Source organism: Cuculus canorus, chromosome 27, assembly GCF_017976375.1.
Source record: "Cuculus canorus isolate bCucCan1 chromosome 27, bCucCan1.pri, whole genome shotgun sequence".
Classification (NCBI taxonomy): Eukaryota; Metazoa; Chordata; class Aves; order Cuculiformes; family Cuculidae; genus Cuculus; species Cuculus canorus.
Window position 1 is genome coordinate 3378409 of NC_071427.1, and position 24750 is coordinate 3403158.

General features: G+C 54.1%; 1 protein-coding gene across 1 annotated transcript; it reads right to left on the reverse strand.

Annotated features, from left to right (window-relative positions):
* Positions 1–7261: 7261 nt before the first annotated feature.
* Positions 7262–20362, reverse strand: LOC104067715 (hippocampus abundant transcript 1 protein). Its single transcript, XM_054049983.1, has 12 exons — positions 20141–20362; positions 16239–16334; positions 14931–14993; positions 13360–13487; positions 12817–12931; positions 11998–12216; positions 11206–11319; positions 10683–10754; positions 10184–10296; positions 9957–10054; positions 8898–9064; positions 7262–8809 (listed from the first exon to the last, which is right to left on the reverse strand). The coding sequence occupies exons 1-12, from the start codon at positions 20222–20224 to the stop codon at positions 8600–8602; spliced, it is 1479 nt and encodes a 492-aa protein (XP_053905958.1). The 5' UTR covers positions 20225–20362; the 3' UTR covers positions 7262–8599.
* Between the last annotated feature and the right edge of the window lie 4388 nt (positions 20363–24750).

Sequence of the window (24750 nt, forward strand, 5' to 3'; positions counted from 1 at the left end):
TCTGTCCTCAGCCCTTCTTAAGCTCAGCAGGAACCGCCCCCATGAACACTGACCCCGGGACCTCCTGACTTTCCAGTCCGAGGGGTATTTCCAGAGGGAGGTTTCTGATTTGCTTCCAAGTTCAGCTTTTGCACAACCTCCAGCTCCGCAGCCAAGAGCTCTCACAGCAGCCCCAAACCCAGGAGAGCCCTTGGTCTGAAGGGTCCCAGCGTGGCTGCAGGGCTCCATCACCCCATTGGACACCCCGTGACGCAGCTGCGGTTCCAGCTCTTCTCCAGCTCTCACGGGGCTCCGTCATTTCCCCAGAGTCCTGTCAAACCAGCCCTTTCCATGCCCCGAGCACCAACAGCCGAGATGAGCTGCGGTGGGGCTGCCTGGAGGAGTGAGGACAAACGCAGGGCACCCAAACCTGTTCCCCTTTCAGTTGCCCGGGCATGGGGCCAGCCCAACACTGCCGAGCAGAGCGGGATGTCTGTCTGTCTGTCTGTCTGTCGGGGTTGTTTCAGACCCCCAGTTTCACTGCCCCCATTGTAGTGGCATGAGGGCAACCTGACCCCGAGCCTTGGCTACCCTGAAACATCATTTGGGGTTTGGAAAGGCTCATCCCCAAGGCAGAAGGAGGAGGTGTCCAGTCTCGGGCTTGGGCGATGCTCTACAGGGCTGCAAATATTTATTCCTGGAACAGGATGTTTTTGGGGATAAAAGTAGATTTCGTGGGAGAGTCGATTTATGGTATAGAAGGAGAAAGTGTTACTGCATGGAAGATGTTGATTATCCTGCGTTCTCTCACTCCAAGGCCCTGGCACAGCCTCAGCGCCTGTCCGCTGTCTCACGGCAGGTCTGGCATCGCTGCCTACCCAACTCCCTGGGAAGAGACAGACGCGGTTCTGCCCTATCCCACCGCATCCCATTGCATCCCATCCCATCCCATCGCATCCCATCCCATCCCATCCCGTCCCATCCCGTCCCATCCAGATGGGATGACATCTGGGGCCAGAGACAATGCTGAAGGGCCGAGGGAAGGGATGTGCTGCCATTGCAGAGGTGGAAAATCAACACAAGACCTGTCTGTTTCCCATCCGGGAACTCTCCAGAGAGGCAGCTCCGGGTACTGGGCGTGTCGTGCATCCTTTCGGGATGCCGGGTAATTAATCCTCTGACGCTCCAAGAGGCCTCTGAACAAGGGAAGTGCTCTGTAAACAGTCGCCATCAAATATGCACATTCAGCCGAAGCCGGGTGATTAATGGCTTTTGGGTTTTGTTCCTTCCATCCTGTGTTAACAGAGCCACTTCCCGGAGTTTCCAGTGGCCACTGGAGCCCCCTCAACCCCCTGGCAAGGGCTGCTCCTCGCGCTGGCCGGGCTTTTCCTAGCAGTGAGCCTTGGATCCCTAAGGATGCGTGCACCGTGCCAGGGTTTTGCCTCCCCATCCAGCTCCCCCAGCCCAGATCCACGTGAGGCCACCTCGCTGCTCCATCCACGGGTGACGGATGAGCTCCGGAGGGGGATCAGGGCTGCACACGCCGCACCCCACCATGGTTTGCAGATGGGGTGAGCACCAACGATGAGTTACTGCCTTATGGGAATGAGCCCTTCGTAAGGTCACCAAGTACGAGTTAATAGGGAAAGGTCATCCTCACAGCCCATACTCACCGCCACGGGATTTTGGGGCAGGAGGGGTAAAATACAGACAGTTCAAGAAATAAACTATTCAAGCGCTGAAGCTGGGGCTGGTGCAGCTCCCTGCAGGGCAGATCGATGCTCGCAGGTGTATCAGCTCTTCTTTTTAGTGCCCATCGACTGCCAGGTCCGTACTGAGTGCTGGGGCTCTGCAGCCTCTGCCTCTGAGCAGGGGCAAAGCAGTCACAGCTCTCAGGGACCAGAGTTATGTTCCCATGAGAGGTGGTTCTCTGGGCATCGCACCCAAAGCTTCCCTGGTACCCCTCAATATGATGGTGAGAAAAGAAAGAACCCCTAAATCAGTATCTGAACCAGAGTTGCGTGCTTAAGGAGCAGAATTTGCTTTTATAAAGCAGCTTTCCCAGATAGGTCAGCAGGACTTTAACAGCTCCTGGAATATCCAGTGCCTGGTGATGCCTTTCCTCCAGCTCAGGGCTATGAAATGATGCTATGAAAGCCCAGGAGCCGTCCTGGCCTCTGCCACACAGACAGATGGGCAACGGATCATAGAGGAAATCAGTTATGGAAACCTGACAAACCTATCCATGAGGGCAAGGTTTAACGGGTCTGTTACCAAGCCAGAAAGGGGTCAGGGGACTCAGCTCAGCTCGGAGCAGCTCTCAAAGCTTTGGTCCGAGCTCCCCTTCACCCCCGTGAACTGACTGCTCCACCACCAGCTTGAGGCTTCTCCATCACCAGCCTCCAAAGACGTTCGCTCAACCCCGGAGACGCACAAAGGCAGCTCCCCTGCCCCCAAAGAGAGACCAACAGGTTGCAGACACAGGGCGGAAAGAGCAAGTTCAGGCACTGGGACAGTTTTCCACCCAACAGGAAACCTTTTGGGTCAGAGCAAAGGCAACGGTGGTTTTCAAGAAGCAGGAACGCCATCGTTTTTCTGGAAGCCGATTGTGCTTCTTCCTGAGGGGCAGGAGCAGGGGGCTCTTGTTGGGCAATGCTTGATTTCTCAGGAAACAAAACAATTTGGTGGGGAGAGACAAACCGCAGAGGGACGAGCGCTGGCCCCCGGCACAGGATACCCCCACACCGCTGCCGGCAGCGCCAGAGCCCCTCGGGCTGGGGTGTAGCCCTGTGCTGTCGGCACCAACACCGCTACTGCCCAATGTCAGAATGGACAGGGCTGCAGGAGGTGCTCGTGAGGATAGTTGGAAGAAGATGAAGGTTTTCTGCACGGTGCAAAACATGGGAATCTCACTCCAGAGAACCTGATCCCACAGACCGGCTCTGCCTTGCCTGGTGGCACAGCTGCAGTGTCCCCATCAAAGCAATGCTGCCCAGATGGCCACCACAGCAAGGAGAGGACGGCCAACAACTGTGTTACTAGAGAATCGTAGAATGGTTTGTGTTGGAATGGACCTCAAAGCCCTTCCAGTTCCAACCCCTGCCATGGGCAGGGACACCTCCCACTGGATCAGGGGCTCCAAGCCCCATCCAACCTGACCTTGAACACCTCCAGGGATGGGGCAGCCACCACTGCTCTGGGCAAGGTATTGAAATACCTTCTCTTTTTCTTCAGTGATGCAATGTGAGAGAAGCTGAGGGGCTTTCTCAAATGAAGATTCAAACAATAATATGAAGATAAGCTCAAGTGCAGAGGAAATAAATACAAAAGGTATTTTACAATAGAAGGCTTGTATTTCCAGCTCATTACGGGATATCGGCCATCAAACCCTAGATCCCATCCAAGAACTGACTTGGATGTGTTTATACCTCTTGTGATTATATTGTTCACTTAGCACCATCCTCAAACACCAGAAGAAGTGTTTAAATGAGAAAGATAAGATCTAAATTAAGCTTGTCTGGAAATGAAGACAAGCAGCCCTGGGAGGAGGCTCCTGCCGGGATGGCGCTGGTGTGGAGAGGCAGGAGCTGGAGAAGCTGGCGTGGGGAATCTTCTGCCAGGGAAGGCAGCCGTGTCCCAGCTCACTAGGACCTTCTCATCTTCACTTTCCAAAGGTGGCAGCCACAGCCCTGGTCCACCACACTCACGTTGCTCTGCTGGAACGCTTTGCTGCTCCAAAGGCAGCGTAAACGTTGCCGTGCACAAACCGATTCCTCTTGCATGAGAGCTCAGCTCCTACCTCGTGCGACGGCGCTCAAAACCTTTCATGCCCAAAGCACCAAAGAAAGCGGAGCAGTTGAGGGACTGCAGTGGAAACCTGGATTTTAGGATCAAAGATGAACGTAGACTGGTTTGAGTTTTTTTTTTGCTTTGAAATACTTTAGTTTTTAAGGAATTGGTAGAAATAATTCAACAACTTGTGCCCACTGGAGACAGGAGGTGGATTTACAAGGCTTAATGTGTAGTCACTCACAACCACTTCTTCAGCATGGAGGTTGTAGCGAGGTGGGGGACTTTGTGACTCTGCAGGTGTGTCCTGCATAGCAGGAGAAAAACTGAGCCAGTGGTGGCCCAGGTGGCCAGTGGCATCCTGGCTTGGATCAACCATGGTGTGGCCAGCAGGAGCAGGGAAAGGATAGACCCCTGGACGTGGTGCTGGTGAGGCTGCACCTCGAATCCTGGGTTCAGTTTGGGGCCTTTCAGTGCAAGAAAGACATGGAGAGGCTGGAGCACACCCGGAGAAGGGAACGGAGCTGGGAAGGGTCTGGAGCACAAGCGTCCTGGGAGCAGCTGAGGGACCTGGGGGTGTTTAGCCTGGAGAAGAGGAGGCTGAGGGGAGACCTCATCACGTTCTGCAGCTCCATGAAAGGAGGTTGGAGCCAGGCAGGTGTTGGGTTCTTCTCCCATGTCACAAGTGATGGGATGAGAAGAAATGGCCTCAAGTTGCACCAAGGGAGGTTTAGATTGGCTATCAGGAAAAATGTCTTTACTGACAGAGTGGTGAAGCCCTGGCAGAGGCTGCCTGGGGTGGTGGTGGAGTCTCCATCCCTGGAGGGGGTTCACTTGGGACTTTGTGACATGGTTTAGTAGGGATGGAGGTGTTGGGCTGATGGTTGGACTTACGAGGTCTTTTCCAAGCTTAGTGATTCTATGATCTACAAGGGCAGACGAGCATGGGGCAGGCTGGAAAGGAGGACAGACGACTTCAACGTGACAGGAAAGCAGCAGTTTAATAAATAATCCGTCGGAGGGAGAGATTTGCCAGTTCTAAACACAACCTGAACTGAAATAAATACATTTCATTGTTAGCCTGAAAAAAAAATAAAAAGAAAAGAGACAGCAACACACGCAATAGTAAACTTTGAGAGCGCGGAGGTACTGCCACCCTGCAGGGAACGTGGGATTGCCGTGTGCCCACGCTTTTTAAAGATAATCAAACATGTTAGAAGCCATCTGAGTGCAGAGAACGGAATAAAAACCAGAGAAGTAAAAAGTTACTGATTTGCAAAAGTAATGGCAAAAGAGAAAGCAATGATTTAACACAGGTTTTTTAATGCAACAAGATCAGTTTAATCTCACTCGAGCTGCTGCCGTTAATACCGGAGCTGCAGAAAAAGGGCAATTAAGCCTATTTTTGCCTTATGTTTGGGGCATTGCTGTTACCGACCTGAATTATAAGTCGCTGCAGAGAAATCCTGGGAAGAGCGATGTTCAACAGCCAGGCTCGGGCACTACAGAGCAGATCAAGGGGAGATTGTAAGAAAAGGCTCTTTTAAAAAAGTTGCGTTTTCATATAAAGTAACAAAAATTGGCAAAACTAGCTGAGTGCTCCGGACAGATTTTCTTCCAGTCTCCATGTGGGACGCTGCAAAATTACCGGCCCTTCAGAACAGACATTCTTCATTCAGGTCTGGTAATTTCAGCGCCATCACCTCTTGGCCCAAGTCCTCCTCTGTCACTTAAAGGCAGAAGGGTGGGTGGGTCACAGCCCTGCACTGATGGGGAGGGGAGTTACCTGGGGCTCAGCCCCCACCGAACCCAGGGAAGGAGCTCCAGAACTGTGGAAAGGAATCCCTGTCTGCTACCAGCGCTGGAACACGCAACATCTCTGGGGAGAGCAGACGGGGCTGCGCCGTGTCCCAGGGTCAGCCCCTGCTCTGGCACAACTGAGGATCGATGTTCAAATCCTCTTTATGTTAATAACAGCCCTCAAAGCAAACACTCTGTTGGTGCAGCTGTGTGATGCTGAACCTGCTTCGGCAGCCAAAGAGGCCCCCAGCGCAGTGAAGCCTTTCGAACAGCCCTGCAGCATCGCCTGCCTTGAGTCCAGGGGCCAACAAAGTGACCAAAATACTCCAGGTCCACTACTCACAAACCAGGAATGTCGGCACCACTGGAAACTTGGGTTTCATATCACATTGTGACGGACCGGACCGAGGAGGGATGCTCGGTTGGTTATTTCTGCTGTCTGAAGGGTGAGAGAGGTGGAGACGCCGCAGGCAGCAGCGATGGCGAGAGGGAATGGGACCAGAAACAGTGGTTTCAATAAACTATTCAATAAAGGAAAGGACTCTGAAAAATATATCTCTATATACTTTGTACCATATAAATTATGCTCATCTCTTTCATCACGTTCCACTATATTCTACCTGCAAAGCTCCAAGTACCTCAGCGTGCACGAGGTAACGATTCAGTGTTTCGGTTCGCTTCACTTGTGTTTGAGGGACAAACCAACTCCAGTTCATTCTAAAACAGTGTGAATAAAGGATCGCCAGGCGCAGTTGGTAAAACCATAAGCTAAAAACCACATTTTTGTAAGGAAAAGAGTTGGGATCACTGTCAGTGACTGGATTCCCTTCAGGAAAGAAGCCTGCTGCGATTGTACGGTACAGACTATCCCAATGATGCCTGGGAATTTGAAGCATCACCACAATAAGCTTGGAAAAACTGGAGTCCCTGAGACTTTCTGCTCTCTCCGTTCTCCAGTTCTGCATTAGATCCACGTGGGCAAACCTTCCTTGCCTGTCCTGTGCACCGACAATAATCTGTTCTTACTGCTCTGATTACAGGAGCTGGGTACCAGGCTGGATTAATGCCAAACAAACTGGAGTTCTTTCACTTAAATGCCCACCTCTGATAACGAACTGGTCCAGAAAAATCAGTAAACAGACATTAAATCATTAGTTCTGCCCAGCCTAGGCAGGCAGTGGTTCCAAGCTTTTGACAAGCTTTTAAGAGACCTACATCAAATTGCAGCTCTCGATCTGTCCAAATCCAACAGGAGCCCTTGCGCTGATGACACAGCAGTGGTCGGATGCAGAATGCACCCTGGAGCTCAGGTCCCCTCATGCTCCTAGAGCAAAGCAAGCTGCCCTGCCAGCGCAGAGCAGGGGACAGACAGCGCTGTCCCCTCCTGCGCCGGTGGCGGGCCACGGGCTGAGCTCTCCAGGACTGCCCAATTTGGTGTTTTCCACTAAACCCTGAGGCAAACAGCATTTGCAAGCACAGCATCGTGACCCGTTTGCAAAGACCCAAGCCATTAATGACAATGCTCCCTCCCTCTGGGCCCTTCTCCCCCAGGTTACCAGTCCCAAACCTAAGGAGAAGGGATCCCAGCTGATGAACAACAGCTCTTGCACATACCCTGCTCTGAGACAGGACTATTTTTGGCCACTGTAGCCTTAATTTCCTTAACAACTGATTTCTTAAATACTTGGTTCCCAGTTTGGTCTTTGCTTCCCTGCTCAATCCCAACAAATGAGATCTCACTCAACTAAGAATTTGCTCCTCTGCCCTCTCTCTACGTATCGACCGAAGTCCCAGCCTTCCCTACACCTTTGTCTTCGCTTCTTCCACAATGCTCACATTCAAGGATCTGAACAAAGCTGAACTCTAAAGCAGAGGCTGCAATTCCATTTTTCAACAAAACAAAAGCCTTCACGGCAGACTCAGAAACGTTACACGGAACCCAAACCTGCAGTCACGACCATCCGGATCTTTTGGGCTGCGAAAAACCAAGCTACAGTCATTAACCTGGTTTTATTATCAAGACAGCAAGAGCCTGGGGGAAAAAAAATGAACGTGCTTTGTTAAGGTGCTCAAGATCAACAACTACTCCTTTGCCTTTTCTCTTGGGGAATTATGCTTTATGAAAGTGTTTCTCCAGCCTCTCAGAGCTGCATTTTCTAAACAACTCCTACAGTTCCAGAGGCTTCTGAGAAATCCTTCTACCTAGAACCGACAGAGGAAGCCACAGACATGCTATGTGAGTGTAACACAAAAAGAAAACCCAAACCGAAGCACACATTGACCACCTAAGCGTTTGTAACGCATGTGGTTGCCTTCCTCTCATCATCCATTCCCCTTTGTGTCAGGTTGTAACTTTACTACTCAGTTTTTCTAATCTTCACCAGAACATTAAGTCAGAAGATTCTTTGTTTTGGTCTAAGTTTCACTTGGGTCAAAGGACAGGCAAATTCACCGGGTCCTCCAGCAGTGAGGACCTCCTCGTGGCTGCTGACTACGCTGTGTTCACACACACACACACACACATACACACACAGTTTCCCTTGGTGTGCCCGATCCCGGCTGCGTACACCGCAGACGGCAGCGCTGAGCCTGGGAAAGGACCAGCAGTACCAGTTCTGTCTGGGAATGGGACACGTAACAAACACCTCATTCATTCCGGCGGGCAGCTCAGTTAGTTCACATGAGAACAAAGACAACGCTAGCTCCTCAGTTGGTCACTGGCAAGTGGAGTGTTTGGCAGGTCACACCTCGAAGTTCAGCATTCACATACAAGGGCGGGGTTGCTGGAAAGAACAATCCCTTCAGATGGAGCAGACCAGTACCTCCCCTTTCCATGGGCACCAGATGACAATTCCCTTCTTGCACCTGCTGGGTATGTTTGGCTTGAAGGGAAACCCTGTCCCTCCTCATTAGTGGCACAGTCCGTCACCTCGATTCTTCCTCCTCCCTGCCCTCTCTCTCCGAGCTCCAGCTGGCCGAGTCCATCCTTGATCTGGAGCCGAGATGCAAGCTGGGTCCTTCCCTCCCGTCCTCATACGCTGCTGTCCTCGAGCAGGGGCTCCTTGCCATCCGATCCTCCGGCCTGCGGGCTGTGGGTGTGGGTCTGGGCTCCGTTACTGTGCTTCTTGTGGCTGCCTGATCTCAGTGCAAGGTTATGTTCTGGAATGAACAAGGCCACCAGGAGCGACAGCAGGACAGAACAAGCCCCAAAGAGGAATGGAGGCCCTGGGATAATGCTGCTCTGTAGGGCGAGACAGAGGAATGATTAATGCTCAAGTTCCAGGATAGAAGCAGTCCAGCCAATGGAATGGCAAAGAGTAACAAGTTACCTCGTCCGTAGGGTTGGCCATGTTTGGTTTGGAGGCTTTACCCAAAGTTTCCACCTCAGCCATTTCATTCAGCTCCACGTGAAAGAGATAGAAGACAAATCCATAGAGCGCTGGCCCCAAGCCGTTACACAGGCCCCGAATCCCGGTGATCATCCCCTGCACCACACCTGGGAACAGGAAGGCACCGCTCCAGCTTCCTGGAGAAACCTGGTTTCCTCAAGGATGCTTACATACTTAAAGACAGGATCAAACACTTGGATCTGGATCGAAATGCACTCTACAGATGAAGCAGTTAGCTTCGCTCGATATCAGGTTTTACAAACATCAGCGATGCTGGTTTTGCTGCTTTGGGGAATGAAAGAAGCACATCAAGCGATTTCCAGCTGAACTGGAATTAAGGCAGACAAGTCTGAGGAGTCGGGGTCAAACCACAAAGCAAATAGCCTCCTCTCAGCCTCAGCAACACTGAACACCTACATGTGTAACTGAAGAATTCCCTCCCAAAGCACCAGCTATGGTCAGAGGGAAGAGCCAGGAACAAAGCAATGCTCCACAGCTGCCACAGATCATAGAATCATAGAACAGTTTGGGTTGGAAAGGACCTTACAGATCATCCAGTTCCAACCCCCAGCCATACGCAGGGACACCTCCCACTGGATCAGGTGCCCAAGGCCCATCCAACCTGGCCTTGAACACCTCCAGGGATGGGGCAGCCACAACTTCCCTGGGCAACCTGTTCCAGGGCCTCCCCACTCTCATAGTGAAGAAATTCCTCCTTATGTCTAGTCTAAATCTGCCCCTCTCCAGTTTATCCCCATTCCCCCACATCCTGTCACCACAAGCATTTGGGAACAGCCCCTCTCCAGCTTTCTCACAGCCCCTTCAGGCACTGGAAGCTGCTCTAAGGTCTCCTTGGAGCCTTCTCTTCTCCAGGCTGAACAACCCCAACTCTCTTAGCTGATGTTCCTGCCCACTCCTCTGCTGCAGATTTCAGGATGCTTCAGCTCAGGTGCCTGCAGGGATGAATTCAACCATCAGACAAATCCCCAAGCGACTCACCCTGTTGGTCGGGGTCTGCGTTCCGAGACACCATGGCACTGATGGCTGGGAAGGTGATGCTGGACATGGCAGCCACAGCTCCGGCCGCCCACATCATCCTCGGAGAAAAGAGGCAGCGGTTAGGAGACTGGCTGCCAAAAGCAGCGCTTCCCTCAGGGAGGAGACAAGAGTCGCCGCGGAGGAAGAAACCTGCCGACAGCACCATGCAAACATGGGCAAACTCTTACCAAGGCTGTGATCCGAAGCCGTACCAGGCGAGCTGTAGGATCTGGAAGCCCAGTCCCAACAGGATGGTGTTTTTATTTCCTATCGAACGCATGAGAATTCCCAACACTACTGTCTGAAAAGAAAAACAGGTGCTTTTCAAAGTCAGCACAAAAAAAAGATGACAACGCTGGAAGACGAGAGATGGGAATCTGAACTTGTGCTGCTGTCAGAGCGGCTCTCATGCACGTGCAACTCTGCCATTCTTGGAATGTTGTGTTAGAAACCAGCACATCCCATTCACGGCACTCAGAGCACAAGCTGTGGAGTTCCATGGTGCAACTCCATGGTTTCCCAGCTTGTTAAACAGCCGCTGCATTTAAACGATGAGAAAGAGAGACCACAGGTGGCTGTGCAGGGGCAGCTCACAGGGATTCTGGCAGCTCACCAGTCCCAATTATCAGATATTTTAGACATCCCGATAACCAGATTGCTGGAACCAAGATAGAAATCGCTTCTCACCTGAGCCAGTATAGAGAGAATTCCAACTACACCAATAAAGGCTGCCACAGTCTCCGAGGAAAAACCAATGACCTGGGAAAAGACCGAAGAGAGACTTTTTCAGGCAAGAGATTTGTACCACAGGAGAAAAGCCACTCAATCAGTATCACCAGTTTTTATTGACACGGCTTATCAGGTACTTAAACATTAATCAGCCATTCCTCCTGCTACCTCCTGCAGGCACAAGGATAGAAGATTTTCCTCTGGCTTTAAATCCCTGGGCTCACCTGAAATGCCCGAGAGCGGCAAGGGCAGGACGGACGAGCAGACCACCAGCAAGAAGCCAAGCAAAGGTCCTGGGAATGCCTACAGAGCACTCACCAGGCTCTCACAATTTTAGGAAAGCTGGAACAAGTTGCTATATCTTATGGCTTCAACTTTACTGAGCTATTGGCCAAGATTATGTTTCTCAGGACATGCAATTAAGATAATATCTGTAGAGCTTTCCTGCATTTGGATCCTTCCCTCACGGCAAGAGACTGACCTGTCGCAGGTACAGGAAAAAGCTGGAGTACTGGCCGGCTTCAGGAAGGTAGGAGAGAAAGACGGTGATACAGATGAGCAGCACTGTAGAGTCCTGACCCACCTTCCGCAGGGACTGGAGAGGGCGATGACAGAAAAATTGAGGAAAGAAAAGAGTTAATATCATTAAACATTCTCCAGGCACAGAGAGAGCAAAAAGCAAGTGCTTAAGTCATCATCTTACAGCCAAGAAGTGAATGCTTGACTGGAACCAGACCAGCATTATAGGGGAAGATGTGAGTGCTGCCAACCCACACCCGACCAGGCGTACAATTGCATCAACTCCCACCCTGCAAAGAGGAGTTCTGACCTCTCAGTTCCCCAGATTTAGAGTCAAGAGCTTTTGATCAGCATTGGTTTTCTCTCAGACAGCCAAAATCCCCTTCCTAGCAAGCTGAGGTGAGGTGAAACTGCACAAAGCTCATCACTGTTAGCAAAGATCCTGAGGAGCCAGGAACACAAAAGGCTTCTCCTGACACAGTACTATTGCTAAGTAATGGCAATTTGTATTCCAACAACTGGTTCCACCAGGAGATGCTCTCACTCAGCATATCTGGAGCTGCTTTTAGATGGTTCGTAGCTACGTGGGATCGGTCAGAAGCTGCTAGACAGCTTTACACACGTGCAGTCTGCCATCAGCTTCCTCTGAGCCTCGCAGCCTTCACCTTTTGTGGAACGCATCTTCCTTTTGAAAGAAATTAGCAGAACTAAAGCAAATACCAGCACGTAGAAAACCAGCAGCAAGATTACTTACAGCAAATGGATCTGCTTGTTCCCAAGAGATCGGAGCTCCCCAAGAGACTGGGCGCATCTCTTCTGGCAGAGACTCTGGCACGGCCAGCAGGATGAAACCAATGTCCAGCAAAGCAACGCCTGAAGCCAGCACAACCACCAACGTATCGCCGTAGGCTTGGGAGAGGTACGCACCAATTGCTGGGCTCGTGACCAGACTGGCAGCGAACGTGGCTGACACCTGGAAGCATAAAACATTAATACAGGTTCTTCTTAGAGCCCGTGTGCTCATCCAGAGTGACCCACGGGTACCAGTTTTGCCATCTTTGATGGAGATAAACCAGGTGGACAGGGATTCCTGCGGTCATGTTCTCTCGGTGCAGTCCAGGCTAAGTTCTAGCAGAAGGAAATTAAAGCAATCCTAACAATTCACACACGGTCCTTTCAGTAACTCTACAGAAAGGGCCCAATCGTAGGCTTTTTGTACACACGCCAGCATCATAGCCTGCCTCTCTCCTGGTGCAAAGCAGCTCACAGACCAGGCAGGGTTTAGGGCTAAGCAACAACACAGATGTTCAGATGGCAGCAAAATTCACCCTCTTCTTCAGCACTAAATCAAAAGCAGAAGCAGCGTTGGGCTGATGGTTGGACCGGATGATCTTAGAGGTCTTTTCCAACCTCAATGATTCTGTGAGTTGAACAGGAGACTATCAGTGAAGTGTGGATTGTCTTTTCATTGATGCTGTCCTCAGGCTTGTCCATAAGTCTCCCACCCTCACTCTATACATGCAACGTCCCCAATCTTTCTTCCAAGACACAAAGCAGTTATCCAGCTCCTTACCAAGCCGTACGCTGTGCTGCGTTCATGCTCCTGTGTAATATCAGCAACGTAGGCAAAGATCACAGAAAAGGTGACAGCGAAGACTCCGGACATGGAGATGACAGCAAAATACCACCTGGAACAGGGATAGCCAATGTTAGAGAGCAACCACACAGCAGCCCACAGCTGCTGAATGAGAACCTCTCTCTCATTCTTCCTTCAGCCCATCCTGCTTCATTGCACCAGAAAGTGCTCAGGAACACCAGGCTTCAGCCTGAGGGCCATGGAGTTTTATTGCTTATTTTCCCTACACAGAAAGGAAACATCAGCACATCCCAATAGCGATAACACATCAATCAGAAGAACAGGCACCGGTAGAGGAAAGCCAGACTCTCCTCCTGACACTGAACCCTCCGGCAGAAGCAGACAATCGGTCTCTAGGATGAGCAGCCTTCTCCACTGGACGGACTCTTCCATCTCATCTGCTAACACAACCACAAATCCCCCTCGTTCAGCCTCACGCTCATCCCTCTCCTCAGAAGCATTTGGTTATAACAAACTCACCATGGACTGATCTTCATAAGGGGAATTGGTGCACAGGTGAAGAAGACTGTGAGGAGGAGGAAGGATTTCCTGCCCCAGACATCAGAGAGAGCACCAATCAGTGGGGCACTTAGAAAAGAAAGCAGACCCTAAGAGAGACAGAGAGGATGGCAGAGGGGAATCCCTCAGTCAAACCCTGATCATTGAGAGCAAGAGCTTTTGAGAACATCATCAAAAAGATAAAAATGCAAGGAGACAACCCATTCCTATTTTCTACAAGCAGGCAATACCAAAACAGAACAGTTTGTGGTCATCCCAGACAGGTCTGCGCAGCAGGAGCAGCCCTGCCAGTACCTCAAAAGACGCTGGCATGGCTCTGTCACGTTAACATCTGCTGCAGCTCTACGGAAAGCTTTCTCTGTCAGGTGGAGACAAGACAGACCCAATGAGATGCCAGGGCCATTAAGCACAAATGTTCAAGGCCTTTCAGCATCTTTCAAACCTGATCAGGCAGGGAAGAGCCCTGCAGCGTACAGGGGAGTGTCCAGCTCACACCAAAGCAAACCTCCCTTAGGCTGTTTTTTGAGATCCTCTAGGCAGAGCCAGAGCCTAACAATCTCTTTTCCTGCATCAGAACACACGGCTGCTGGTTGCTCATTACAGCTGCCTCCAGTTCTACTCTGGGAACACTGGTTTAGCCCAAACTCAGCGTGGCCACAGCACAGTCCTTCCTTCTGCCTTGGACAGCCCACTAAAGCTTCTGTTATGGATGAGTTCAGATGTCATTGATGTTTTTTATGTTGTTACATGCTAGAATCTGGTCACAGGGTTGACCTCACACCAATTAGAATATTCCTGAAACACAGAGCTGTTGTAGCCCTACGCTGACAAGCAGCGCGTTGTTAGTGCTGCTCAGTAAAATCAACTGCACAAGCTGCCTGGCATCTACGCTCTGTCAGTTCTTAGGTTCCTGGAATGGTTTGCGTTGGAAGAGACCTCAAAGCCCATCCAGTTCCACTCCCTGGCACGGGTAGGGACACCTCCCACTGGATCAGGGGTTCCAAGCCCCATCCATCCTGGCCTTGAACCCCTCCAGGGATGGGGCAGCCACCACTGCTCTGGGCAACCTGGGCCAGGGCCTCCCCACCCTCACAGCAAAACATTTCTTCCCAAGATCTCATCTCAACCTCCCTTCTTTCACCTGAAAACTATTCCCCCTCATCCTGTCCCTGCCCTCCCTGACCAAGAGTCCCTCTCCAGCTTTCCTGGAGCCCCTTTCAGCACTGGAAGCTGCTCTAAGGTCTCCCCGCAGCCTTCTCTTCTCCAGGCTGAGCAACCCCAACTCCCTCAGCCTGTCCTCATATGGGAGGTGCTCCAGCCCTCGGATCATCTCCATGGCCTCTTCTGGACTTGCTCCAACAGATCCAGTTCTTCATTCGGCATTAGGTTTGCCAATGGCCACCCCAAACCAAAATATGAGCATTTATCTAGCAAACACTGGTTGCCATCAGGAAATGACAGAGATGATAATGCCTCGCCACTTCTTGCACAGATTGAGATTCAAATGAAAGCCTGGAAGGAACATTCCTCACCTTGACTCCGTGAATCAGGCCATTCATCAAGAATGTGTGCTGAGGAAAAGTCTGGTGTAACACCTGTGGGGAAAAACAAACACAGAGCTAGCAACTTTCACAAAACCTCTGACAGCTCGGTGCCTGAAAAGCACAACAGGGAAAATGGGGAATACGCTACCAACAACGCCACTGCTGGACCTACAGAAGGAGTTTCCCCTTCCCGCTCCAACACTTTCCATAACACTTCTCAGGTCTATAAATCACTCCAGCACATTTGAGAAAGGCTGAGATAATTGGAAGTGCGCCTTTGTCCATCTCTGCGCCACCTGATTTCCCTTCGAGTTTACTTCCCGTGGCCACAGAGCTTTTCTGCTGTTCTCTCCCCATTTGGGCTGTCTCTTTGATTTGCACTTCACACTAAGCTAACGCTGTTTTTCTAAATCACCGAATCATAGAATGGTTTGAGTTGGAAGAGTCCTTAAAAGATCATCTAGTTCCAACCTCCCTGCGATGGGCAGGGACACCTCCCTCTGGATCACGTTGCTCCAAGCCCCATCCAACCTGGTCTTCAACACCTCCAGGGATGGGACAGCCACAACTTCCCAGGGCAACCTCAGCCAGTGTCTCCTCACCCTCATGATGAAGAATTCCCTAGTTGTGTCTAGTCTAAATCTTCCCCTCTCCTGCCAAATTGGAATTTTACAGCTCCTTAACTAAAGGCAAATACCTGAAAGGAGATTTGAAGTTTCTTTAATGCAGCAATCTCTCTGCACTTAATCTTACCATGCTAATCTAACTCAGCAAAGTCCTGGACTCTCCTAGAACATCCCGGAAATTCTCTCCGTGCTTTGACACCCAGACAACAATGGTGGTAATTCCACAAAAAAACTCTTTTATCCCTCAATAAGTTGGTGTACGATAAAAGGTTTGGATAAAACATTAAAGCTTCACTCAACTCGCTTTGATTAATCTCCCAATTGCACTTTATTTTTTTGAATACCTAGGGAAAAAAATGCAACAAAAGACAGTAAACTACCACTAAATCCTAGTGATTTCAGGTCAGATCTTTCACTTCTGCTTTCCTGGAATCCTCCAAAAGCTTTCAGAAATCCAAGTCATGCTTTGCTCCAAGTTAAGCTACAGTAATTAAGAAAATAATTGCCTGACTTGGTAACAAGTGGCTATAGCCCCAGCTTTTTCAGGCATAAGCTGCAACACTTTGGTTTCCACTATCCGTGCTCCAGAGGCCAAGGTTAAGATCCTTACCCTCACTATCCCAAGGTGAACCCTAGTCCAACGAAACCCATTCCAAGGAGATGGACTCACCGTTAGCATCGGCGTGGTCAGCAGCCCCCAGGCAAAGAACTCCAGGAAGATCACCACCACGGCGTGGTACACGCTGGGCTCTCCAATCCCCTGTCGCTGCAAAAGAGAGCTCCGTAAGGAAAAACACACATATATTCTGATCTGTGACCAAGTTGAGATGTGTGGACGGATACTGAAATGCCAGCCCTGACTGAAGATGTTCTGGAGGTGAATTGCTGTGCCGTAGAGCTGGTGAGCTTACACCACAGCATCTCCTCGGACAGGGTCTGCCCACACGCACTGCTCTGACAAAGCTGGCTGTTTTCCTCTTCTTTATCCAAGAATCTACATCCTTGACACCATTACATTTTCTCTAGACATGACTTATCCTTTCCTCCCTGCCTAAGGACTGGCAATGAAATGTCTCGGTTCCCTGCATATTCCGACAGCAGCATATGAAACCGTGGAGAAGACGCTGGGAGCTCGGGAGGGGGATTCTACTGCTCTTCAACAACTCCATCTACCCAGCGCAGTGGGAAAGGCACAGTCCTTGGATCAGCTGTTAAAACCCCCTGACCTCAAGGTCTTGCTTATCTCTCTGTAAAGACTTCTCATGGAGCTTTCAAGGTAGCATTTGTTCTGTCACTTTTCATAGAATCATGAAATCACTGAGGTTGGAAAAGACCTCTAAGCTCATCTAGTCCAACCATCATCCCAACACCCCCATCCCTACTAAACCATGTCACAAAGTCCCACGTCTGCAAGTGTTTTGAACTCCTTCAGGGATGGAGACTCCACCACTGCCCCGGGCAGCCTCTGCCAGGGCTTCACCACTCTGTCAGTAAAGATATTTTTCCTGATAGCCAATGTAAACCTCCCTTGGTGCAACTTGAGGCCATTTCCTCTCATCCTATCACTTCTTACTTGGGAGAAGAGACCAACACCTGCCTGGCTCCAGCCTCCTTTCTGGGAGCTGTAGTGAGCGATGAAGTCTCCCTTCAGCCTCCTCTTCTCCAGGCTAAACAGCCCCAGGTCCCTCAGCTGCTCCCAGAACCCCTGGGCTCCAGACCCTCCCCAGCTCCGTTCCCTTCTCAGGATGCGCTCCAGCCTCTCAATGTCCTTCTTGTACTGAGGGGCCAAAACTGAATCCAGGATTTGAAGTGCAGCCTCACCACGGCCAAGCCCAGGGAGGCGATCCCTTCCCTGCTCCTGCTGGCCACACCAGGGCTGATCCAAGCCAAGATGCCATTGGCTGCCTTGGCCACTGCTGGCTCAACTTTTCTCCTGCCACACAGCAAAGTCACAAGGTCCAAGGAAAACAAATCGCAAGGAACAGAGGGAAAGCACACAAGTGTCAGCTGAATTACACCAGGGGCCAAACGCTCGGTAGAACATTGTGCTGCCCCGCAGGAACCCACCTCTCCTGCCAGCAAACCACAGCCAGAACTCACCAAGAGGTACAGTGTCACTCTGATACATTATTAATAAAACAATCTGAAACCTCTGCAAACCCAGCAATTTAGACAGCTTCCAGCAGCCTGAAGAGTATCCAGAAGTTAAAACAACTTCCATCAGCAACACAAACCTCACATCTAAAGGGATATTGGATTTGGTATGGGAAACCTCAAATACACGGGCATTTCTTCTAGGCTAAGAGAATGGAATTCTGTATTAATGTTCTTGCTCACATTTCTACACTGTGCTCCTGAGACTCGAATCACTTAATGGACCAGAGCAAAGATGTATAGGTATCCTGCCTCTGGCATTCACTGCTGATGGATTCTCAGGGACAGGAATTCTAGAAGCTTGAATGTTGTGAAGATGTTGGGATGATGCTCGGACTCTGTTAAAACCTTTCCCACAGACCAGCTAAGTCTCTTTCAAAACAAATCCGCAGCGCCAACATGAGCGTCACCCTACTCAAGGGGATGCTGCCGTTAAAAGGAGTCGGTTTTACTGCACACAAGGGAGATGATGTTTGGCAGCAGTGGGAGAAGTCTCAAAGGGGCAGGAAGCTGGGAATTAGGAGCAGAGCTATCGCTCCCCACCTTGTTCCACAGAACAGCCCTCTCATCCGTCCCCCTTCCATCCTCTCAAGCAGTTACCACACGACTGCAACTAAATTAAGCCAGCATGTCTTGATGGGGAAGGTCCAGATCCAGCCTGTTCACAGCTGAGCATCCCTCAACCACTTATCAACCACGTTATTGCCTCGGAGTTTGTAACAACTCAGGACAGTCGGTCTCCTTGGAGTGCGTGGCCACTCCACCAGGCTGCTCTTCTTGAAGACACATGGCTGCTGCAGAAAAGCAGCAAACACAGAGCACTATTGGGGCTGGTGGCCCCGAATTACCCAGGCTGTGCTCTCATGAGAGACGGGGCTCACAGGACAGGTCCTCTGTCCAGGCAGGACACCACCACCCACACCATCTGGAGCCTCCTCAGCCCTGTCCTGCAGCAACGGGCTCCTCTCAGAAGAGACCAGGGCTTCCCACAGAGCCAGGCTCTCCACCCTCCTCCAGGACACCAGTAAATGCCAATGGTGGCACCGATGGACCAGTGGGTGCCTGATCCAGGGTGGCAACAGTTTGGGGCCAGCAGCCTCATGGGGTTGCACCGGGGAACCCCGAGACCGGGAGCTTCAGAGAGCGAGCTGAAAGCTCCGGGGAGCTGCGGGACCTGGAGCCTTGGAGACCCAGCCCAGGGCAGCACGACACCAGAGAGCCCCGGGACCTGGAGCCCCATGTCCCTGGCCGAGAGCAGAGTCAACCAGGGAGCTCCAGGACCTGGAGTCTTGCAGCCCTGGCCGAGAGAAGAGTCACACCGGGGAGCTCCGGGACCCAGAGCCTTGAGCTGTGGCTGAGAGCAGGGTCACACCATGGAGCTCCAGGACCTGGAGCCTCATGTCCCTGGCTGAGAGCAGGGTCAACCAGGGAGCTCCAGGACCTGGAGCCTTGCAACCCTTGCCGAGAGCAGGGTCACACCATGGAGCTCCAGGACCTGGAGCCTTGCAGCCCTGGCTGAGGGCAGGGTCTCACCATGGAGCTCCGGGACCTGGAGCCTTGCAGCCCTGGCCGAGAGCAGGGTCTCACCATGGAGCTCCGGGACCTGGAGCCTTGTTGCCCTGGCTGAGGGCAGGGTCACACCATGGAGCTCCAGCACCTGGAGTCTCGTGTCACTGGCTGAGGGCAGGGTCACACCGGGGAGCCCTGGGACCGGGAGCCTTGCAGCCCTGGCCGAGATAAGGGTCACACTGGGGAGCCCCAGGACTGGGAGCCTTGTTGCCCTGGCTGAGGGCAGGGTCACACCATGGAGCTCCAGGACCTGGAGTCTCGTGTCCCTGGCTGAGGACAGGGTCACACCAGGGAGCTCCGGGACCTGGAGTCTCGTGTCCCTGGCCGAGGACAGGGTCACACCAGGGAGCTCCAGGACCTGAAGCCTTGCAGCCCTGGCCGAGGACAGGGTCACACCAGGGAGCTCCAGGACCTGAAGCCTTGCAGCCCTGGCCGAGGGCAGGATCGCACCATGGAGCTCCGGGACCTGGAGTCTCGCGTCCCTGGCAGAGGGAAGGGTCACACCAGGGATCTCCAGGACCTCGAGTCTCGTGTTCCTGGATGAGGGCAGGGTCACACCGGGGAGTCCTAGGACCTGGAGCCTTGCAGCCCTGGCTGAGAGCAGGGTCACACCATGGAGCTCCAGGACCTGGAGCCTTGTGTCCCTGGCTGAGAGCAGGGTCACACAGGGGAGCCCCGGGACCGGTAGGTCTGGAGACTCAACCGAGGGTACGGCTGCACCGGGGAGCCGCAGAACCGGGAGCCTCGCAGCCCCGGCTGCCAGCGGGCACCGTGCTCCCAGGGCGGGCCCTGTCACAGGGTACGGTGCGGCTAGCGGCCCTCCCATCCCCACGCCCCATCCCCGCTCACGCCGGCCCCGTCGCGGATCACGATTTTCTTGGCCAGCAGGACGCTGCGGTTGAGCCGCTTCTTTTTCTTCTTCTCGCCGGTCATGGCGCCGCCGGGCCGCTGCCGTGGGCCGGTGTCCGCGGCTGCCCCATCCTCCCTGCGGCGGGAGGCGCCGGGCCCGCACCGGGCGGGCAGCGCCGGGGCTGCGGGCGGCGAGGGCGGCGGGCGAGGAGGGCGGAGCGCGCTCAGGCCCCGCCCCGCCCCGCGTTGCCATGGCGACGGCGTTGATTGACACGTGTCTTCTCCAATCGCAGCCGCCGCTGGCCGCGCTCTCGCTTCCTATTGGCTGCGCCGCCTCTTCCTGGCCAGAGCTGAGCTGTGATTGGCTGGAAGCGCAGAGGAGGCGGGAGCCGCGTTGCCAAGGTGACAGCATTGATTGACACTCGGAGAGTCCAATCCTGACCGCCGGCAGCTGCTTCCTCGCTTCCTATTGGCTGATCCTCCTCGTCCTGGTCAGCCACGGTGGTTCGTGATTGGCTGGGAGGGCGTGGGGGGCGGGGCCACGGCTGCTGCGTAGGATCATAGACTCACAGAATCACCAGGTTGGAAAAGACCTCTTCGATGGAGTCCAACCATTTCTATGGGCCACTAATCCATGTCCTTGAGCACCTCGACTACCCGGCTTTTAAATCCCTCCAGGGATGGGGACTCCCCCCTCCTTGCGCAGCCTCTGACAGGGCCCCATGACCCCTTCTGAGAAAATTTTTTCCTCATATCCAGTCTGACCCTCCCCTGGTGGAGCCTGAGGCCATTCCCCCTCATCCTGTCCTCTGTCACTTGGGAGAAGAGCCCAGCACCCTCCTCTCCAGCAGTTGTAGAGAGCAATAAGGTCTCCCCTCAGCCTCCTCTTCTCCAGGCTAAACACCCCCAGCTCTCTCAGCCGCTCCTCGTCAGACGTTCTCCAGCCCCTCAGCAGCTTCGTTGCTCTTCTCTGGACACGCTCCAGAGCCTCAACATCCTTCTTGGAGCGATGGGCCCAGAACTGAACCCAGGATTCGATGTGCGGTCTCACCAGTGCCGAGCCCAGGGGCAGAATCCCCTCCCTGGCCCTGCTGGTCACACCGTTTCTGATCCAAGCCAAGATGCCATTGGCCCTCTTGGCCACCTGGGCCACTGCTGGCTCATGTTCAGTTGCTGTCAATCCACACCTCCAGGTGGCTTTCTAGCCCCTCTTCCCCTGGTCTGTAGCACTGCATGTTAAGCTTGGGGTGAGCCAGTCCTCACAGTGCCACGGGGGACACCGGGATGTACCGGTACCTCCCGGTGCAGCAGGTCACGCTGGGATGTACCGGTTCCTTCCCAGTCTGCGGGTCACGCCAGGATGTACCGGTTCCTCCCGGTTCAGTCGGTCACGCTGGGATGTACCGTTCCTTTCTCGGTGCAGCAGGATGTGCCGGGATGTACTGATCCCTCCCAGGGCAGCGGGTCATGCCGGGATTTACCGATCCTTCCCAGTGTAACAGGTCACGCCGGGATGTACCGATCCTTCCCAGTGTAACGGGTCATGCCGGAATGTACTGATCCCTCCCAGTGCAACGGGTCACGCCGGGATGTACCGATCCCTCCCGGTGCTATGGGTCACGCCAGGATGTACTGATCCCTCTCAGTGTAATGGGTTACGCCGGGATGTACCGATCCCTCCCAGTGCAACGGGTCATGCCGGGATGTATCGGTCCTTCCCAGTACAGAGAACTCGCTGCGATGCATCATTTCTCCCGGGTCAGCCTGTCCGCACCGGGGCTTCCTCAAAGGAACGTTTAACGGGAACGGCAGAGCCCGAGGGGATGGAACGATCCTGGCCTCCCGGGATTTGGGTGGGAGAGAAGGGAGCAATCTCTGCCCAGGAATGGAACTGGCAATGGCTTGGGACTGGGATGCTGCGGCACTGCCGGTGGCTCTGCTCCCGGTACCGGGACTCCTCCCCGCATTGAGGGTCCCGTCTTCATGCTGGTGGTCCCCTCCCGAAGCCGGGAGTCCCCGGTAACCGGTCCTTTCCCTCGGGCCGTACCCCTGGTTCCCAGTCCCGGTTGGAGCATCCCGGCTCATTCCCGTGCTCCACAATAAAACCGGAGAGGGCGGAGGGAGCAAAGAAGCAGCTCTCGATGTGGCAGCAGCGAACGTGATCCCATTCCATCGATGAATCGATCGCACTCGCAGCCATCCCTGCCTCCCACCCCATCGCCTGCCGGGAGACAAAGGCGCCCCGGGAAGGCTCCGGTTTCGTTTGTGCCGCGGGAGCTGAGCAGCATCCCGGGAAAGGAGCCGTGTCCTTTCGGTACCGGAGGCTCCTCGGGAAGCTGGAGCTGAGTTGGCTGCTCTGCACAGTACCCGCGGCACCGGGCGCTACGGCGGGCACGGGGATGGGGGATGATGCACCGGGGCACCGGGAGAGGCTGCAGCCCCGACGCCCCCCAGGACCGGGCTGGACCGGGTGGCACCGGTGGCAAAGGACCACCTGGGCAGAGGGGTCCCCAGCCCTGCTGGAGGAGCATTGCCCCACACCCATTGCTGAGCCCGGTGCCCACTGCTCGGGCACCATGGGAAGCCCCGGTGGGTGCCCCGGCTCTGTTCTCACCGGCCCAGTGCCGGTTCTGCACCGGGGGGCACTGCGTGACCCACCCTGGGCTCTGTGGTGAGCAGGGTGCCGTGGGGATGGATGCGGTGGGTGTGTTATGGGGATGCCGTGGGGATGGATGTCGTGGGAATGGACGCCATGAGGATGCCATGGGAATGGATGCCATGGGGCTGGATGCTATGGGGATAACATGAGGATGGATGCCGTGCAGATGGATGCCATGAAGATGCTGTGGGAATGGATGCCATGGGGCTGGATGCTATGGGGATGCCATGGGGATGGATGCTATAGGGATGGCATGGGGATGGATGGCATGGGGATGGATGCTATGGGGATGGCGTGGGGATGGATGCTATGGGGATGGCATGGGGATGGATGCCATGCAGATGAATGATCCATGAGGATGCTGTGGGAATGGATGCCGTGGGGATGGATGCTATGGGGATGCCATGGGGATGGATGCCATGCAGATGAATGATCCAGGATGCTGTGGGAATGGATGCCGTGGGGATGGATGCTATGGGGATGGATGCCATGGGGATGCTGTGGGGATGGATGCTATGGGAATGCTGTGAGGCCAGCCTCCACAGGAGGGTCAAGCCCTTTAAACCTCTAGGAAAAAAAGCAATAGCCCCAGGGCTGGAGGAGGGTGAATTACTTGATTGAGGTCAGAAAATCCCTTTAAGGTTTTTTTTCCCCCCAGCTTGCTGCAGCTGCTGGCAGAAGAGCAAGAAAATGATGGTGCTTTTTGCTGCCTGAGCCCTCCAGGCAGATGGAAACAAGCAGGAGTCAGACTTGGCTGCAAAGGCAGATGGAATTGGAGTGAACAGGACCACTGGGCTTGGGGGGCACAGAAATGGGGCAGCAAAGCCTGGCAGGGACACCCACTGGGCTCCCTGGGGGTGTTTCTCGAGGATGGAGATGGGGAAGAAGCAGGAAATGGCCCCGTTGTGGATGGGGATTGCCTGCCCCCCACTCCCGCTGATTGCAGAGCGTGAGTGGGGAAGGGGCCGTGCTGCAGCCGTGGGGCTGGAGGAGAAGGCAGGATTCCCCTCCAGCCCCTTTGCCCCATGGCATCGCGGTGAACCCATAGGGCCAAAGCGAACTTGGGGGGCTCTGGGGACCACAGCGAGTGGGTTTGGACCATGTTGCAGGGCAGAGCGCGAGTGGCTCCATCCCGTGGGCTGTGGATGGGGGGCACACAGAGATGGGGGTGCAGCCGTGCAGGGAAGAGGCTGGAGGGCTTCATTTCCCTCTGAACCCGGGTGCGGGGACCATGTTTGCTTGTTCTGGGGTTCCTGCATCCCTGCTGGGGGCTCGAGGTGGTGGGGGCAGCACAGCCTGAGAGAATGCTGGAGGGACCAGGAGGGATGGGGCACTGGGAGATGCTGGGGTGGCTGTGGGGCCAGGGGGGGACAGGGGGGCCGGTGATGCTCTGGCAGCTGGGGAGACCGGTGATGCGGGGGATGCTCTCGCAACTGGGGGGGCCGGTGATGTGGGGGATGATCTGGCAGCTGGGGGGCCGGTGGGGCCGGTGGAGTGGAGGATGCTCTGGCAGCTGGGTGGGCCTGTGGGGCCGGTGATGCTCTGGCAGCTGAGGGGACCAGTGATGTGGGGGATGCTCTCGCAGCTGGGGGGGCCGGTGGGGCTGGTGATGTTCTGGCAGCCGGTGGGGTCGGTGGGACGGGGGATGGCAGCCGAGGGGGTGGGGGATGCTCTGTCGGCCGGCGGGGTCGGGGGATGCTCTGTCAGCCGGTGGGGTCGGGGGATGCTCTGTCGGCCGGTGGGGTCGGTGGGGCCGGGGATGCTCTGGCAGCTGGGGGGGCCGGTGGGGCTGGTGATGCTCTGTCAGCCGGTGGGGTCGGTGGGGCGGGGGATGCTCTGTCAGCCGGTGGGGCCGGTGGGGCGGGGGATGCTCTGTCGGCCGGGAGGTGCAGGGGCGGCCGTGGGCCCAGGGGGGGGCGGGGATGCTGGTTGGCCGGGGCGGTCCCGGAGC

Excerpts from the sequence above, each read along its gene's own strand:
- LOC104067715 (XM_054049983.1), bottom strand. The coding sequence starts at position 20,224 with ATGACCGGCGAGAAGAAGAAAAAGAAGCGGCTCAACCGCAGCGTCCTG. Across the intron at positions 10,755-11,205 it reads TTTTCCTGTACCTGCGACAG|GTCATTGGTTTTTCCTCGGA; the intron begins GTCAGTCTCTTG and ends GTCTTTTCCCAG. Across the intron at positions 10,297-10,682 it reads TTCTCTCTATACTGGCTCAG|ACAGTAGTGTTGGGAATTCT; the intron begins GTGAGAAGCGAT and ends TTTTCTTTTCAG.